At 40.0% G+C, this 19660-nt stretch overlaps 1 protein-coding gene across 9 annotated transcripts in view; it reads left to right on the forward strand.

Annotated features, from left to right (window-relative positions):
- Positions 1–19660, forward strand: part of CNKSR2 (connector enhancer of kinase suppressor of Ras 2) — a 209142-nt gene that overhangs the window by 177763 nt on the left and 11719 nt on the right. Inside the window, exon 21 of one of the 9 annotated variants that reach the window (XM_048287728.1) lies at positions 14198–16304. The exons of 7 other annotated variants lie outside the window; for them this stretch is intronic. In XM_048287728.1, the coding sequence (XP_048143685.1) occupies positions 14198–14202 (5 nt within the window). In that variant the 3' untranslated portion in view covers positions 14203–16304. Of the gene's footprint in view, positions 1–13476; positions 16305–19660 lie in introns of those variants that run through there. One more of the 9 variants, XM_048287708.1, reaches the window with a different exon arrangement.

Genomic DNA, 19660 nt, shown 5'->3' on the forward strand with positions numbered 1-19660 from the left:
GGACACCTTGCATAGGGAAGGTGGCTAATATTGCTCACTTCTGAGAGCTGAACTTCTAGAAGGAAAAGATTGTTCCCTGTGTCCCAGACCTTCTGCATCTAAATAGCCAAGGAAGATGTTACCTGGAGACAGGTGGGGAGCAGAAGGCTCATTAATGCTCAGAGTTTATAGTAGCCATGTGTGTTTTATTTGTAAGATCTTCTGTTGTTTTTTAACATTAAGAATTTCCAGTTCTCTTGAAACAAATTAGATAATACAGTATTAACAAACAAAAAAAAGTGCCCTGTAATCCGGTAATTTTGCAGTTCTCATTCATTATTAATAAAATAGGTTTCTAGCTTTTTTTAAAAAAAGCATGGTTTAAAACCAAGAAGATGAGTATTTTTTGTCTCCTTTTGTGCCCCAAATTTGTGGATTTTGGAATCTGTTGACGATGGTCAGCAGTCCAGCATCTTTTTACTAGTGTGGTGCTATGAAATAGCATGATTTTATGAACAAAGCATGAAACAAGTTCTCTGTAGGATCTTACTGTATTTACATTAAGAAAATGGCTGCATTTTAAGTAGGATTTTTGCTTTCTGGCTCCACATTTTGAGTACTGCTGGCACAAAATAATACCAGCTATTTCTTCTCTTCTGAATTCCAGAGGGGTAAACTTCAGGCTTTTGGAATATAGAATATCACTGCTGATTTGTTTAAAAGTATTTGCGTTGTTATCACCATCAGAGAGTGGGGAGGGAGGCTGCCAAAAAACTTCAATTTAAACCACATTTCAGCCAGTTTTTGAAATGTTCATTTTATCGTGAGATGATTTACAGGTCTCAAGGAGGAAGCAAAACTAAGGAAGCCTCACTTAGGAGATTTCTCCTGGATGTAAATTCAGGGATGGACAGAGATCAGGCAGTGGCAAGGGCAGGAAGTTTACCCTCATCATTTTACCCAGCACCACTGATGAGAGTAAGAAAACCTAACTGGGGATCCTTGTGCTTTTAGTTCCAGCTTAAAGGAGCTCAGATTTTGAGTGAGTAGGGATGGCTTGGGGAGGCTCCAGGAACGGTTCCTGGCACAGCACCCAGAGGCTTGGCGATGCCAGAATCCCCTGTCAGTGGGGTTTCCTACATGTGCAGAGTGGTCTTCATGGAATACTTGAGAGATGGTGAATATGAGACATGGGGAATTAGAGAGTATCTTCCTGTAGTAAAAATAGCAAAATCTGGTTTAGAATTCACATAGAAATATTTCAATAGCTTCTACAATTGGCATTGAAGTGAGATTTTTTTGCTGTAGCAATGTGCACACTTGAAATCCAATATAAAAATCATACTAAATCTAAAAAAGCTTGAAGCTGATTATTGCAAGAGTTCCTGTTTCTTTCCTCCCTGCAAGAATGTGTCCTGCCATTTATTTTAAACTTTTAATTAAAAAAAAAAGTTATTTTCAAGACATTTGCCTTTTTTTTTTTTAATTAAGCTAAGTACATGTACATAATTTTACAGCAAAACATTTGTATTTTTATCTTTATTGTAATGGCTTTAAAGACAACGGGAGTTGCTTGCTTCTGTCTCTTTAGAAGACAGAAGAGAGTATTTTTATTTCTTTATTTCTGACTATGTGAAGAGCCTGGGCAAAATTCCATTTAAATTTTACACTCCAAACTAAAACTATACAAGACTAAATTATTAATTTTTTTACATGTTCTACTTACCTTCTACAGTGTCACTGTATGATCTAGGTATTTAATGTCCTGTTTCTTAATGTATCCTCAAAAGTTTCATGTGATTCTTCCAAGGGCTATAAGTACTTATTAATCAACTAGACTAATTTAACCATAACATAAATTTTTTATACCGACACATTGAAAATTGAACATTGTTTATGAAATGGTGACACTGGGGAATAAAAATAAAATGTAAAAAAAAAGACCCAACAAACACAAATGCACTTTAGACATTGGTGCATTATGGATTAATAAATCAATAGTTTCCAAGTTCTCTGCTCACTTTATGTTTTAACCTTGAATTTTGCCAGCAGATAAGGACACCTTATAGTGGCTATCATGAATCTTACAGAATAAAAAGGTTATCCTTGTATCTATGCAAACTCTAAGGAAAATTCATTTTATGAAAGTCTTGCACAATCTGTAAAATATCTGTAAAATGTCTCCATAGTAAAAGGAGAGGGAAAAAAGATGTGTGTTAGCTTTCCTGGGAATACTTGTTTAAAGAATGGCTGAAATTTTTGGTACAATTACTTCTGAACGATTGGTAGAAGGTGGAAGGAAGTGTCATTGTGTTCATAAAGTTAAAAAATTATTGCCTTGAAGACTCACAGTTTGGAAATGACTTTTACAGTTAATACAACTCAGAACTGTGTCAGCTACCTTCTTCTTGGCCTGTCCCATCCCAAAAGACCTATTTCCTAAGCTTGTGTATGTTGTGGCTAAACAAGATTATGGGATTTATAGGAGAGTATAAAAGTCACTTGCAGTAAACATTAGACTCTTCAGTTTTGAAAATAGCACTTGGGTCTTTATGGATTTCATTATTCCTGAAATTTAGTGGAGGTTGAATATGGGAGGATGAGGGCATGGGTGGATGGCCCTGAGCAGCCAGCACCTGTGACACCTGTAGTTTCTACTTGGAGGAAGGCAGGTGTGGAGGGGTGAGATTTTATATTCTACATAGATTTGGCTTTGTTGCCAAGGCTGTCAGAAGACCGTGTACATTTCTGAGCGTCACCGTGCCTTGGAATGATGAGGAGTAGGAGGTTGCTGAGAGTAACCCAGTGAACAAAGAAAGCACACCCCCAAGGTGGTGGAGGCTTAATTTACCCCTTTTCTTGAAAAAGAAAAGAAACAGTTTGTGCAGTCTGATCTGTAGTACGTGGGAATTGGAAACATCAGGGTGGCTGGGAGGAGATTGCAAAACTGAGTGGGGTGAGATGGAAGCAAAAGGTAGAAGATTAGAAATAGGGCATAAAGCTGTAATGGTGAGGATAAGCTATGGAATGAGTTTAATTAAGTTGTGATTGGTTTTTGAAATGAAAATCCCATCAGGCTCTAATTCTCTGTGCCACAAATGAGGATGATGCTGGTATAAATCTTTCCCCAGTTAGAAAAACTGTTTCAAAAGTATTTTGTTTCTACAGTGTCACATTTGTCTTACAGCATAACCTACTGTATGTTGCTTTAGCCTTTCTTTCAAATATTTATGCAGTTTAGCATTTTGCACAGGTGAGCCAAGTGGATGGATTTTATGCTGGGGCCATGTTCTGTGCATTGACCATGCCAGTGCACTGAAATATTGCTCAGCCCAAGTTGTCTTCCAAGGAGGAGAATCTGGCATAACCTTGTGATTAAGTTGAAAACCCTGTAATATCAATGTCCATAATTAGTTGGGGTGACAGTTATTTTTGGCAAATAAAACCTTTTCATAGTGGCCCCTTAGCTCTTGTCTTCTGAAGGTGCTAGCAGAGGCCATGCTGAGACTTTCTCTTCCGATGACTTACTCAGTTGTACTGTTTGGAAATAGAGTAGGATTTTAAAAGACAAATTCATGAGGCTGTTTCTTTATTTTGTCCTCGTATGTTTTGCATTTCTCTAGACTGGTATTGCTCATCTTTAGCACTGTTACTAATGACCAAAAGTATATAGCCAGATCTTCATCTCTGGTCCTCCTGGATTTTACTAACACCTGTTCTCTCCTTCCAAGGCAAATACAATGGTTGTGGTAGTTCCAGGCTGAGCAGGCAAGATTGTTCTCTGCACATAGACTTGTTACTGTGGAGTTCCAGTTCTGAAATCCCCCCAAGGTTTCTGCACACACCTGCTAAGGGGTTGCTTTAAGCACCTTCAGCTTAAGCTGACTGTGCTCTTGCTGTTTTATAGTTCACAAAGAAGTGTATCAATCATGGTCATCAACATTTTTTTCATCACCAGCTGTTGTGTTGATATGTAACCAGAACAGGTAAATTCTTGCTTGATCCTACCTTCTCATGTACTTTTTCATAGAAAACTTAAATTGAGAAAATTCTTACTTTTTCACAGAAGTGTTGAATAGATATATCATATAATATACACTGAACATTTTGGTTACTCTGTAACTCTTTGGAATAGCCAGTTGTGCTGATGGCAAGTCCTGGCATTATATGGGAAAATTAATGCACTTACTGACACTAGATACACAACTTCTTTAACAGGGGTGTCTACATTCTTCTGAAAAAAACCAAATCCTTGCAAAATTAAAAATTCACTGAGCCTGTTAGTTTTACTATTTAATCTTGCAATCTAACCTTTCCATTCTGCACAGAAGATGTGGGCTTAGCAAAAATTGTCCAAAACATTGATTTGTCTAGTTCTATATTAGATCTCAGACTCAGAGTTATTTGGGTTTTAAAAAGTCACCTGCAAGCACAAGTGATTGTACTAAAGAGAGGTGAGCCCCATATCCCAGCTAACCCAGTTAGCCTGCCTTGAACCATGCCTAAAAACGTATTTCTAGGGAGAGTTAAAGGTGTCTTGCTTGTAACCCTTGATGGATCATTCTTCCACAAAATAGTTTTATTGATTTTGAACTCAGGTGTACTTTGAGCTCTGTCATGTGGCAATAAGGAGTTACACATTTTAACTCCAGGCTAGAAAGACAAGCATCCCTTCTGGTTAGTTTTAAACCTAGCACACAAACTCTCAGATGTTTCTGTTACTTGAAGAGGCAATTATCAACCTTTTCTCTGCATGTAGGTCCTCATAATTATACAGGTTTCTGTTCCATCCCCCTTGTTTATAGGGAAGAAGTCTTGATTAGCCCTAGACCATGCATTCCTTGCAGGAAAATCCTTTTGCATCACAATAAACCTATCAGCCCTCCTCTGCCTTTTTCAGTACTGCTTTTTGAGGTGAGATGTCACAACCGAGTCTCATTTTATTGTGTTTCTGCTTTATCTACGCTACTTCCTGTGTTTATTCATATGTAGAAGCCAAACCTCCCTAGTTCTCTGTTTTTGTAGAAGCTGATTTGACATTTTTCGTAAGTGCAATCCAAGAAGAGAACTAAAGGGAACTGTTCGGTATGAGATGTTTCTGTGATAGGGAAAAAAGAAAAAGGTTTGGTTTGATGCATGAAAAGAGAAGTGTAATGCTTATTCATGTACAAGACTGCAGAGGAGAGGAAAGTAAAAAAGACAATGTAACTTCTGAAGGAAATAGAAGAGGACAACAGCTAACTAAGCAGCTTGAGAAATCCATAGGAGGGAGGTTGCTGTTATGGGATGAGAACAGAGCTCAGCTACATTATAGTGTTTTTCAGGCTGTAGAGATGCTAATATTTTTCTTTGTTTAGTGGTGATATTTTGGTGAAAAGCACTTAAACAAACCAAAGCAGGAGTGAGTAGCAATTTGCTGGGAAGATATCCCCTGTGTAACAGCTCTGGGTCATGCTACAGCTTGCCCAGGGGAGCCTTGCCCATGCATGTGACTGGTCTGGAGGCCAGAAACCTCTCATTACAAGCATCCTTTGGCTTACCATCCCCTGAGGGAAGGGCACTCTTACCCAGCATTTTCAAAGGGTGGCTGTTTTTACAGGTAACCCCTTCCCCCAGCATCTCAGGGTGTTTTGGTCCATTTGGATTCCCTTGCAGACAACAGTCACCAGTTGTGGTGACAGTAAGGGATTTTGTCTTCAAGCCTCCTGATGCCCTTTCTGTCGCTGTTGGCAGGACCAAGGGCTGAGTGCTCAGCAGCTCTGAGGACCAGCACTACTGGAGGCTTACAGGGGAGCGGACTGAGCCCTCCACGTCATTACCCAGATTGAGAGGTTTCTTGTAAAACTAGTTATGTCTGAAATGTGTCTCCACCTCCCAGCAGATAGCTACAGCAAATCCAGGGTCAGGTGTCAGTGGTGGAGCTGCAATGGGTGCTCCCTCCCACACAGTGCCTGCCTTTCTCCATCTCCTTTTCCTTGCCCCTGCCTGCTCAGCCATCATCTCACACTAGCAGATCCCTTGCTGCCCAACTGCTCCCAGAGCTGGAGCAGTCCTTTGGGGAAGAGCTGTCCTCATTTTAATAAGGCTTCTCTTTTCCTGGATATTGTTACCTTTGAGTAAACTAAAGATATTTTTCCCTGGTTGTGATCTAAAGACCTGGTTGAGATAGCAGGAGCAAGTAGTTGTGCACGTTCTAAGATGATGGCACTCTCATTTCCAGTTGAAAGCTTCAGAGATCCTGTTTTCATTCTCCTGAAAAAGAACACCTCTTTTAACAACTCAAAAGGCTTTGAGAAGTGCCCATCTCCAACACAACTCTGGTGGTTTGTGCCAGTAGAGGAGCTTGAGCTACTGTAGGAACAGGGAAATAGGTACCTGGTGGGCCCTGTGCACTGGTCCCTCACTCCAGAGGACAGCAGGTCTCTCCCTGGCTCTGCCCTTCCACACTGGGAAGGGGTCAGATGTAGGAGAAGAGAACCAGGGCCTGAATCACATATTGGTGCTGTAATATGTTCAGTGCAGGATTATTTTTTTCTGTGAAACAATGCCATCATACGGAAGTATGGCAGCTACGCCGCACCAAACTGTGTGTGACAGGGCAGTTTGTGTGTTTTGGAGATGCCTGGGGATGATTTAGCAAGGAAGAGGCTAATGAGAAGCAATTTTCACACTGATGTCTTTGTACTTTTGTGCTAAGGTCATTGAGGGTAAAAACCTTCTGAACTGGTGGAGGAATTAGTGGAAGAGTAGGAGTTGATGGAAGTGTAAATGTGACTACTTACTGGTTATCACCAGTTCACCAAGAACTCAGGATCTTTCCTTAAAAACCACTGGGTGCAGTGTGTCCTCTCACCAAGAGGGCCTTTGGTGGGTCAGAAAAGGCTGGGAAGGAGGGCTAAGGACTCCTGCATGGCTGGGCATCTTGGGCCGTGAAACCCTGGCATGGCATCCTTCAGCTTTGTCTGGGTTCCTGGCCAGTCTGACAAATGCCTTTTGCTATCCATGCATGAATGGCAGCCTTATGGTTTTCTGAAGGAGTATTTAGCCAGGAGCTTGAACACATAAGGTGATATGACAAAATACTCCCTTGATTAGTTTGCTGTTTTTTCCCCTCCTAAAGTGCATATAGAAGTACTGTCTTAGCAGGCTTGAAGAGATACTATCCATGCTAGATCTCATTCAGTCCAGCATGTTCAGGGATTTGAAATAATTTAAAATTTGCTGTTTGTTGCTATCTTTAAAGTTTAAAAACAGTCAAGAGCTTCTGATGTTTTCAGCATTTGACTCCCGTAACAGGAATCTTTAGTCTAATCAAATCCCTGTGCAACCCTGAATTTCTCTTATTACACCAGTGATGGCATTGTTTGGAATATGATCGGCTTAAGATATATATTTTTATGGAAAAATTGGATCCCCTCTGAAAACAGCTCTTGCATGTTAAAAATATGCAAGCAATTCTTAACAAACAACAGAGGAATGTTTTGCTTGTCAGAAGAGTACCTTACATAAAACCTTTCAATGCAAGCTTTTTATATAGAGATAATTATTCTCATAGAAAATAAGTTAAATTTACCAGATGAAAGTATCTAACAGGTGTGAAACATTGAATCAATAATTCTTCATTTTATACTCCCAAATAGGTAAGGAATTCACTCCAGGAAGACAAGGAGCTCATTTCTTTGTTGCTCTGATGGGCTTTCAGGATGCCATAGATACCCGAGAAAGCAGCTGAATCATTGGTTTAGAACAGGGAAGGTGATTCCTGTCATATTTTTATGGGAATCAAACTAATTAAAAGCAAGGCTTCTAAAAGCAGGGTTTTTATACGCTAATTTTGTGCAGTATATTTCAGGTTGTTGATGTGAGGTCTGATAGCATTTTTGTTGCTAAATATGGTCCTCCTCGACCCTGAAAGAGACCTGATTGAATCAAAAATAGAGTTGGAGCAGATCAACAATACTTGTCTGGGAACAGTCAAGGCAAGTGGATTGACAGGTCAGCGTGCTAGAACGAGGAGAAGAGAAGGGAATACCTTTGTTAAACACAGCACAACCAACCAGGAGTGGTGTCAACATTTCACTTGTTGGCCTTGCCAGAAGAGTAATAGTAGAGTCCATGTTTTGTGTGTGGGCCCCTCCAGTGAGCTCCAAATTAAATTAGAATATCTCAACACAATCAATATTAATATAATAATAACAACAATAATAATAATCTGCCTCCCCAATTTTCCCCAGCTGGGCAGGTTTTGACACCATTCCTGTTGGAGGTTTTAGCAAAAGCTGCTGAAAAGTCTCAGCCAAATGGGGCACAAAGAAGGTAACAGTTTTTTCTCAGCATTCATTTTACCTTAACCACACGGTATGATGATATTAATATGCAGTGCTCAGATGATCTGTGGCTCTTTTATTGACCCAGTTAGAGAAGGGATCCCAGGCCAGGATGGCAGGTTGCTTTAGCTGTCAGCATTTGTGTCAGGGGCAGCATCTCCATCCACTGCCCTTGGATGTAGCCTGGCAGTGGGAACATGGATGGGTGTTATTTAGCCACACCAGGGATTTTGTCGGTGTAGTGGTATTTTTGTTGTCAGTATGAAAAGCACCACCAGAAAAAGCAATTGTGTTACTTGATGATCGGCTGCTAAAGCCTTTACTAACCAAAGGGGCTTCTACTGGTTGAAGTTAAAAATTTGTTTGTGTACATTTAACTTTTTCATGCTATAATTAATTCCATACGTTTCTGTCTGCTTTTAAAGCTGTAAAGTAAGTTAATGTAAAAAAATTCCCAGAAATAACAGCTTTAAAAAGTAGTTGAAAAAGTAATACAGAGAATAGTTTGTTACAATAATAAGACCAATTCTCCTTAAATACTCATTATTAAAAGATGTGTTGATAACAATGCAAAAAATTAGTACATTGCTTTTTTTTCAGGGTTGATGTCCAAAGCATTAGTTGGGAAACACAGCTCCCACTTTTGTGTTGTACATTAACTCTTTCATGGGGTGACAGACTGGAACTACAATTTTGCTTTATGGTCAGGAAACAAAGACATGGCTTTTCAAGCCGTTCTCAGAATAAACCATGCAGGAGGTTTGGTAGATTACATTGAGCTTTATATGCCGTTACAGTCATAGCCTGGCTGGTTTTAGCTTACAATAGTACTAACAATTGTATTGAAAGGAATCTCACCATTAGATGCATGCCTCATGTGCTTGTCTTTTGGATGTAACATAGACTTCTCCTGGGTGAGGCTTGTCCCGTAGGCTTATGTAACTTAAGTCTCCGTGTAATCCAGCAATTAGAGTGCCAATATCCAGGAATTTTGATATCATTATCAGAATTCAAAAACTGCCCAGTGGGATGGTAAAGTTGTGATTACATCCTGTGCCTTTTGAATGTGTATAGAACTATGAGAAGTTCAGCCAGCTCTCTTTTTTCTTTTTCCTGAGCATGGTTATTCAACTGTGTCTCACTGTTTATGTCCCAAATTAGAGGGCAACCTTTGTCTGGAAGCAGCTCTTTGTATTACTTTGCAGTGGTTACAAAATCAACTACCCTGGAAAAATAACCTTATTTTCTGACACAACTGTTCCATCTTGGAGCTGTGAACTGTCACTCCAGTAAGACCCTGGTAAAGAGCTGAAGGAGAGAGTTTTGCAGGTATTAGGTATCTTAACAGCATAAGAATAACCATGAGATATATCTAATATGGAGGGATAAAATAGGGGCAGAATTAGGAATAATATAATATAATGCACTGTAATAATACAGTAAGAGTTAGTAATTTAGCAATTTAATGTGCTAGATTTTAGTTTATTTAGTTCTTTAGTACTGGGTAGATAGAGGGTTATTTAGCAATAGCTATAGTACATGAAGTGCATAGGAGAGATGGGTTACATTTGCAATTTAGAAAGCCTGTGGTAAGTGGGAGGAAAAATGCCTGCTGATCAGAGCCCTGTAATTTCCACTGCCTTGTTCTCATGGGACTGAGTGCAGCCCTTGCAGAGGAGCAGGCACTGGAGGTTGGACGTGGGCTGTCACCACCATCTGTCCTGCTGTCCCTGTTCCGCACCATGGTGCTTTCCCATAGAACATTTGTGCTCTTGGTGTTCCTCAGTGAGGACATGGAGGACACTAAAGCATTTATGGTGATGTTGGAAGAGCTGAAACTTGCAGATAGCATACTCCTGTATTATCATTGTTTGATTTAGTGCCCTTTTCTGCAGTCTCCAGAGGAGTACTGAGTGACTCCTGCTGTTGCTTCCATACCTAACTGGCTTCCTACAGGATAATGTGCAGAGGCCATGGCTCTCTACCAGCTCCTTTTCATCTCTGCATCTGTCTGAGACCTGGAGATGGTGGGAACTTCCCACCATTGAGCAATAGACAGTTGGCAGATCTGCCAGCAGTCCTCCCCAGGACTCTGTGTCAAAGCCATTTCCCTAGTAAGGAGGACCACGTATCTGCCAATGGACTTCTAAGAGAAGCAGCCAGGTAGCAGTTTGTGGCACATGGGGAAGGTTTTCTCTTCCCCGTTGTTCTTCACATTCATTCTTGTTCAGAGCCTGATCACTCATGCAAAGTATTTACCTTTAGGGGAATATGCATAACTGGATATGCTTCATTATTGGACTAGATAGTAGGTAAGGACTTCCAGTCAAAGTTCTTCTCTCTTGAGTATGCAGACAGATGTAGAAATATGTACACAAAATAGGATACAAACTAAGGAAAGGGTAGATCTTCAAAAGGCAGGTACAGGTTTACTGATTGTCACTATGGAAGGGAAGTCTGAAATTTCTATTTCTAAAGTTTCAGTATGTATTTAAAAAGTAAGTTTATTAACCTGCTGTTATTCAACCTAACCCTTTTTTGAAAAGAACATTTATCATAAACATACCATTTAATAACCAGGTATCTTGTAGTCTGTTTAGGCAAAATATATAATGTGAAGATTCATAAGAAAGTGGGGTTTTTTACTCTTAAGTGGCAGTGGTAAAATCTTGTGCTTTTTATTTAAAAAAACACATCAAAGGGAAAACCCTAACTTTCTACCTTCTCATTAGTGACTGCTGCTGTGCCTTAAAAATTTATTTATAAATCAGTCTCAAAGAGAAAGACCTGTATCACCTTCTGTGCTCCTTTCCTTAAATAGGACTTCTTGTGTGAGAGCCGTTTTGAGACCTTATTGATTGTGACTCTCAAACATTTCTCCAGAGAACTTTCTCTTCCCCTTTGCTTACATTTTTATTGGCTTTTGACACTTGGCCTGTAAAGATGTGCAGAGCATCCTTTTGCTCCTGCTTGGTGGGGTGGTCCCAGCCTAGGTGCATTCTGTCTCCGCCACTTTAGGTGGGTAAAGTACCTCCTACTGCTGCAGGTTTGCTCAGACGTAAGATTCCTCACATCCCACATGACCACATCAACTGAAGGAATAGGCAGGGATTTGCAACAGGCAGTTTTGTGTCTGTAACCACTCTGGGGAAGTCATTTGCCATAAAATTCTTTTCATAATGCAAACATAATTTGGTTGATAAATGCAGTAAGTTCACTTCACTGTATTCACAGGGTCACATTCATTTTTGTATGTGAATGGCAGTTGGTTTACTTTTCAAAATGTTTGCAAGTCTCATGAGTTTCATAAGTTGTAGTGTCGATAAGTATCCATCCGAAAGCACGTTATTCGTTCTTTGTTATTTGTATTTGTTCTCCTTTAAAACAAATTTTAAAACCCTTACCTAGAAAGAAAACCATATGCTGGAGATTTTTTACATAAATAATTTTGCTAATGTTATTGATACAGAAAGGAAAATGTGGGGTTTGTAAGGATAAGGAAAAATAATTTTACAACTAAAAAGCAGATTTTCTAAATGCTTAGTTACTATCAGTAAGTGATATTGAAAATCTATTTAGAAAAGCCCCCCTAATGCCTGATAATTATATTCACATTAAGATAAATAGGACAGTATATGCTACAACTTACCACAAGAGGTTAATGAAAGGATGTTCATGCACAGTGACTAATCCAAACTGGGACAGTGAAAAATGACCAGTGTTTGATAATTTATATAATCAAACCTTAGCAATATTACTGAACAGTCTTTATGAAAGTGTGTCTTACTTGCAGGGTTTTTTCAGAAATAGTCTTCTAGTGCAAAATTTAGTTGAATTTTATGTACATAACACAAGTCCTGTCCCACCATGTGTTGAGGGTAGCACAGTTCTTCCACAGACACAGAGGACGTGTCCCAGCCGGACTCAGCTGGGTGTGAGGAAGAGCTGGGTATAGACACCTGCTAGACAATGCCCTTACCTTAACTCCAGTAACCCTCCTTTATTTCACAGCCACCTTGTTTCACAAAAAGGGAAGTTTCTTTTGCCAAAGCCTGACCTTTGAAACCAAACTTTCTGAATTCTTAGTGATTAAGCTGTATGAACAACAGCCATAAGGTGACAGGATCTCCTGAAGCTGCAGGAGTGATACCTATGAGGCAGCAGTATCCTCTTTCACTTAGTGTCTTTTTCCAAATAAACCCAAGACTCTTATTTTCAATGCTACCACTGTTTGTAGTATAAAACAGGATAAAATGTGAAAAACATCCCCTTATGTACTGTACAAAGTCTCCCTTTCCTCAACCCCATGAGTCCTGAAATGTGCTAGTTTGGCCTTTTGTTTGTCAGGGGTTTGGGGTTTGGTTTGGGGGGTTGGGTTTGGGTTTTTTTCATTTTGGTTGTGGGATCAAATGGTTTTTCTTTTAAACAATAGGTTATGTAAAATATTCTCTTGACTGCTATACTTAGAATTTAGTTATATATATAAACTGTTTTCCTCACACTTCTTCTTCCTCCTTGCCTTGTTGATGCACAGAGTCCCAGGAAATCTCAGCAATAGAGAAGAGGCTGAACTGGGTTTGAGTTCTGTATAGCATTGCTCACCCTCTGGCTCTCTGAAACTCATTTTCCAATTGCTGCCATGTGTGGAGTAAATGGCACCAATGTTTCCAATCTGGGATTCTTTCTACCTTGTGTTTTCTGTCACTGGGACAACATTTCTTTTCTGCTTCCCAGACCGTTTGTGATATGCTCAAGAATAAAAATGGCAATACTTGATATTTTCCTTCCTTTCCATCCTGTCTTTTGGAAAAAAAAATCTCTTTAACAGGAGTTAAACAAATCTCACCAGTTAAATTGGAATGAGTTTGTACACCTTTACATTATGCACAGTTGAACTCTTTCCCAAAGTGGTTTTTTTTTAACAACAAAACATCCCCCAGCTATTTCATATCTGGGATTCAAAATGACAATGGATGTTAAGATCCATGGAGTTTAGTTTTTTATTACAATTTAGTGTAGTAGACAATAGAATAAGGAATGCACTGAGAGCAGCCAGGCTTTTGAAACTGCCTGTGCAGAGACTGCATTTCCACACAGAAACTCTAAGTAAACAATTTAGCTGTATGCTGTTTATTCCACCTCTCTCTTTCTCTTTTCTTTGCTAACACAGGTCCACAAAGATTCTCGAGTTCTCAAGCCCTAGCTTATGGAAGTGTGTAATGTCAGTGTGGTTGCAAAATCACATGATCTCCTAGCTCTGTATCTTATCCTTCACCCAACATTGCACAACGCTGGACTGTCAGCTAGGAGAACGAAAGGAGCCAGATTGTGTTGTGCCACCTCTTTTTCTAGTTCACGCATAAGTTGCCACCAGGATATTTTTCTGTGTTTGTAGCACGTTTGGTGGATTTGGGGCACATTCTTTGCTTCCATTCTCCTCATTCATGTGACCCTTTCCCAGTGCTTCCAAATGAGCTAATGTGTCTTCAACATGGAGAAAACCTACCAAGTTGGTTAGGATGTGTATTGTTCTCTTGTTTTATTTGTGGGTTGTTTGGGGTTTTTTTAATTGGTCTTTGTTCTGTTCTTTTTTCTTTTTGAAAACATATCTACAAAAAGAGAATATATAACTTTCTGCCCTAAATACCTCTTTTGCATCAGGGATGGATATTTTAATGGAGTGAGGTGTAATAGCAGAACAGTGCCATGTCTCTGTCCTCACGAGCATAGCTGCATGCAGATTAGAAAGGCTCTGTAGTGCTGCTACTGTATGCCAGACTTGCTATTTGCTCTTATTTGCATGATAATATTTCTAATTTACTAATATGATATGGAAATAATGGCACATCACCGATCTTTCAACATATTGTATCACTGCTTTATCATATTAGGCTAATACACTGCGAGAGTTGATAGCACCTCTCCATGTCAAATGGGATCCACATCTCTTGGCACTGAACCGATTGGACTCAAAGGTTGATAAACTTATCATTAGAGAATTGGCACGACGGAGACTCAACTTCAGCCTCTTGCAAGCAACCTAATGGCCTCCGTTCAGAAAGTCAGTTCTTCTTGAATAACTTTGATGTTTATAACAGAGAACAGACCTGTTAAAGCATAGACAACCACATGCCTGAATATGAGGCCTCCAGGAAGGTGTCAAAGGGCATGGCCAGTCTTTTGAAGAATGCACCCTTTCCACAATGGGACTAGGCACAAAGTCAGATCCAGTCTACATGGAGCACATTTGCAGAAAATACTGCCCCCCGCACGGGAGAACGGAAGGGGAAGAGGGTCTTGGCAGGGGAAGGGCTTTGATGTCACTCAGTTTTGTTCTGCACACCTCGAGGAATTAAAGAGGGATTCAGCCATGGTAACTGTAATTTCCCATTGCTTGTACTGAACTCCAGTGAACCCATTCAGGCCAACCAGACAGAGTCGTGTCATTTAAGCGTGCTTCACATTAGTGAAGGAAGTTTCCTTACTGTGTCATGCTAAACTAAGTGTATTCTGTCAAGTGGAGGTATGTACAGACCTTTCAGAGACTTCCATTTATCTAATGGTTTGTAATGAATTCCCAGAGGGTACACTGGCACTCGTTTGGATGATGGAGAAGATACCTCACGCTGAGATTTATTAGACTCTGCAGTTAAACTCTTCAGTTCCTCTTTATCTTCTAGGACTAAAACATGTGAGTGATGCTGCCTGGCCAAGCAGGCACAAAGTATTCTCTGTATAACACCCAGACTCCAGAGGGCTGTTTTGGGGCCAGTATTTGTCTGGATGTCACTCAGAGTAGATTCAGATATTGTATTTATCATTATGTTCTGAGTCTCCTATGGGTTGATGTTTGCCTCTATCTCTGTGATTAGAATGTGGATTTTCCTTAATATATTTGGCTAAGGGTGTATTGTAATAATGTTAATGCTAATTACTTGATATTTCTTACTATCTTACAGGGAGATACTTTTAAAAATGTATTTTGAAATGTTTTCTTTCTGTTTGCTCAATGTATGGTATTGCATTATGTTAATACCAATAAAATTATATATATATAGTTATATATATATTTCCCTTTTATAAAGAAGTAAATTATGCTTTTTTTGCCTCACAAACAGGAAATGTGCAGTGAATAAAATTACATCATTCTGCCTTACAGCAGGTGACAAAGCTTATAATAGTTTTAATATTCTTTTTTGAAAAATAAAAAGTACAGTATGACATAAACTAGTTGGAAATTCATCAAAATGCATGTTTTATGTTTCTGCTTAATGGGACTGTCACAAAACAGCCTAAATATTTAACAATGTTGGTTTTGGCATCTTTAATTTTTTCTAATCAGAAACATGCACTGTATTGCTATTATTGATTACAAAACTGTACTGTCATAAATTTTTGCCTGTTGGCCAGATAGACAAACCCACTGAGTTTGTCTGTAGGAATTGATTTTAAAATTTAATTTAGTGCTCTTTCCAATGCTTGGCAAAGGCAGAATTTATTTTTTATATAAGGTTGCCTTTGAAGTACCTGCCTCTGCCAGGGATGATAAATCACTGCTAAGTACATAAAGATTCCGCAACCTGAAGGATATGTCATTAAAGCCTTGTTGGAATGGCCTGCAACCCCAGCCAGTCCTTTACATTCTGTCATTAAATTCCATAATTAGTTAGAGGTGAAATGTTTTGGAAATGAATTAGAGAAGCGGAAGCAAGGATGTGACTCTGAATTGTCCTTTGGCTGCCATTTGGGGTTACACTGATGGCTTATTTGCTGCTCGTAGCCAAAGGCCAGCATTTATCTGCACTAATGTGTATTAGATTGTCTTCAGCTTCCTCTCTTTCTTTTCCCCACCCTTTCTAACATATTGTATTGAGTATCTTTGTTTTGCAGAGGCATTCAGAAGGGCTGTAATTAGCAGTCCCTGGCATTTAATTGCATACACATTTGTTAAATATTTTTCTGTATGCCTTAAAATAAAGTATAGAAAATGGCAGTAAATGTTTCTTTAATGAAGGCATTTGATTTATTCATGAAGTCAGGATTTTTTAAAGGTGTTACTTTGGGCTTAATAAAGGAAATAAGCCAGCAAATTTTCGGTCTTGCTTTTGCATAACCATTGTCTGTCAGGGCTGACGTTCAATTCCTTTCTCTTCTTTCTTTTGTGGCAAACACATTGTGCCCAACAGATGGGAAATGGACCTTTCTGCTGTGACCACTCTCATGCCAGTTTTGAGAGCACTTTATGCTGAGGTTCATACGTGTTCACAAGTTCATTCTGACATCTGATGACATGAGTGATGTCTAGAAAAGCCACATGGTATTACTGCATTTCTGTCATTGCAGCAAGAGCTGTTGTTCTGAAAGGTACTTTGAACTCTGTGCAGTGCTTACAGACCATGGGGGTGTGATGGGAATTCAGCAGCTGACAGGGGGTGCCTAATACTTGGCAGTGTTGTGGCCTGCATAAATAAGATGTAAATCAGGGTGCAGCTTAATTAGGTTGGAATCTAATCAGTGCAGCTATCATAACGTGGAATTATAAATCCAATAATAAATCTGAATATCTGAATAAAGACATCTTCTGGGGTAACGTTTTGGGAAGTATTTCAGGCCCCTTTCAGAAAAACCTCAGGAGGTGCTTCCCCAGCAGACCACAGTGTCTTACATAGGTAACTGAGGCAGAGATTCAATTAACCAGGCCCCTGCCCACTAATTTTCCATGTTTCTCCCATATTGAAAGTAAGATTGCAATTCCTCAGTGATGCAAGTGTTTTGGAAAACTTCACTCTCAGTGCTACATTTTCATACAAATAAGCAACTTGGGATGTAGCCTGAAGTAGAGTTCATTTTCCGGGTGGGTGTTGCTCGCCAGGAACATGACCCCCATCTGCTGGGGCTTGCTTTCAGATATCAACCCCATAAACCCTGACAGGCGCTGCAGTTGTGCGAGTGTGACTGTGGCTTGATTCTGACTGGTGAGTAATGTCGCTGGGTCCATATCATTTATCACTTAACCTTTTACAACTTAGAGTGCTGCAACAGCTTAGGTTTGTAAAAACAATATTTTCTTCAAGGAGTAATTGCTTCTATGTATTACTTGGGAATTATTTTTTGTAGGGAACTCCTCATCCTGATAAAAAGTTACAGAATCCCCACATGTCTAGCAATTTTTCCCAGTTTGCTCCAGCACCTAGCTTTCCTCATAAATACAAGTTTTCCATTGTTTTTGAACTGCAGAGCCCAAGGGAAAGTGTACCATCAAAATGTGATTGGTCTGCTTATTTCACTTCAGCATTGGTAGCTTGTGGTAAAATTAAACAGCACTTATATCAGTGTGTGGCACAGAAAAATGTCAGGATATCCTATTTCATTGTGTAAAATTCTCCCAAAGAGTCACTAAAATCAGCAGATTAAGGTTAAACTGGTGTCTTCATAGGCAGCTTAATGAGTAGAATACCACATCCAAAACCAAGGAAGGCTGCAACTACAACCCTACTGTGGAAAACTTCTGCCACTGATCAGAATTCCTTTACTTTGGGAAGCTTCGGAGTGACTTCATTCTTACGGCTTCTCCGAAATCACAGCCCACCAATATAACCTCATGAAACAGCAGGACTGTGAGCAAAGGGGAAGCTACAGATGCTTATTTGAGGTGTGCAAGAGCTGTCAAGAGGCAGCACGAACAGAACGAGCTGGTTGTTCCCTCTGTGTGTCCCTTCTCACTAACACAGTAAGTGTTAGCTGGCACCTGTCCCTCACTGCTGAGTGGATGTCAAAAATGGCTGAATGTTACTGTCAGCTCAACAATGCAGATCTGCAGGGAGAGGCATCGAGGGTTTTTCCTTATGCTGAGTTTAGTGTCAGCTGGTTTTAGTAAGCAATTCCAGTTGTGTGGGAAGCTGAAGAGAGGTGCCTGAGGTGGGTGTGAGACTCAGAGCAAGACCAGCTCAGGTGTCCCATGAAGGCTGGAGGTTGAACATGTAAACATGCTCCTGCCTGCCAGCTCACACTGCAGCCAGCAGGGCACTGGGGGCTCACAGGGCCATGGCAGGGTGCAGGCAGCTTGTCCTTCAGACATCCCCAGAAAGGTGACCAGTGGAAAAGAGATTCACAGGGATCTACCGACCCAAAAGGAAAACTGCTAGTGCCATAAATAGTTCACAAAACAATTAAACCTTTGGTGTCACAGCAAAGGCTTGGCATCTGTCAGGCCTTACAAAGGCTAGGGCTAGATCTTTTAAAAGATGGTACCTACCTCCTTGTGATAATTGAACTTGGTTGTAGTGCAAAATGCCTGAAATACCTTCAGAAATCTATCATGTGGGAGTTGAGTTTTCCACTTGCCTGCACAGTTCACTTTATTTCAAGATGTTCCTGCATGTGAGAGGAGCAGCAGCCTTGGTACCATTGGGTGGAAAATTCCAGCAAGTGCAGGACTCTGTTGTGTTGGTGCTTTCAGTGAGCAGCCTCTCTAGGGAATACCTTTTTTTGTCTGCAGGTTTGCGTAATAGGAGAGAATAGAAACTGTGTACAACCATCCTGGTAACCCAAAAATACTTCCACTTTAGAGGAAATGATGGTATAAAATCCAGATTTAATACCTGCATTGAATAAATACAAAAAAATAAATACAATAAATTTAAAATTTAATGATCCTCCAGCTACCATTATTTCACCAAACACAATGATCAAAGCTTGTTTTTAAACAGTGTTCCTCCCTTCCTTGATTCAAGACTTTTGGGAAAATTCTGCACTTTCACATACACAGGGACAGGAAGGACAGAGGATTAAGTGAATCAGAAAAAGGCAGGGAAAGGGAAGCAGTACCAGAGGGAAGGGTTGCGGAGACCAGGTGCTGCACAAGAAGCCCCTGTTTTAGTTTTAATTTAGTTTTAAATCAGCTTGCTTAAACTTTTCTTCGCTTGTAGAAAACATTAGTATGCTCATGTGTGTGTGTTTTTACAGGTGTATTCACATATCCAGTCAGGCCTTGATTTTAAAGTGGCATAGGACATATCATAGGTTTCTACTTGTACTTTAAAAGGGAAATCTGTTCTATCTTACCCAGAGCAGATGATTAGCAGCTGTTTCCATGTAGACCTGCATTTTATTGCACCTCCTGCCTGCTGTACCCTGCCAGGCTTAAATACTGTGTTGCTTCTTCCTTTTCTCAGTAATTAGGGATGTGGCTTGTAACATTTTCCTACCAGGAGCTGACTTTCCATGTTATTGTAGCTCCCCCCATACCTGTGCAGGAGTGACCTCATGCACAGCCACAGCTGTGTGGGCAACATCTCCCTGGAAGCCTTACATCGATTTCACCGTTTTCTTTCTTTTTGTTTGTAGTTGGTGGG

The sequence above is a fragment of the Corvus hawaiiensis genome, chromosome 2 (assembly GCF_020740725.1).
Source record: "Corvus hawaiiensis isolate bCorHaw1 chromosome 2, bCorHaw1.pri.cur, whole genome shotgun sequence".
NCBI classification, from domain to species: domain Eukaryota; kingdom Metazoa; phylum Chordata; class Aves; order Passeriformes; family Corvidae; genus Corvus; species Corvus hawaiiensis.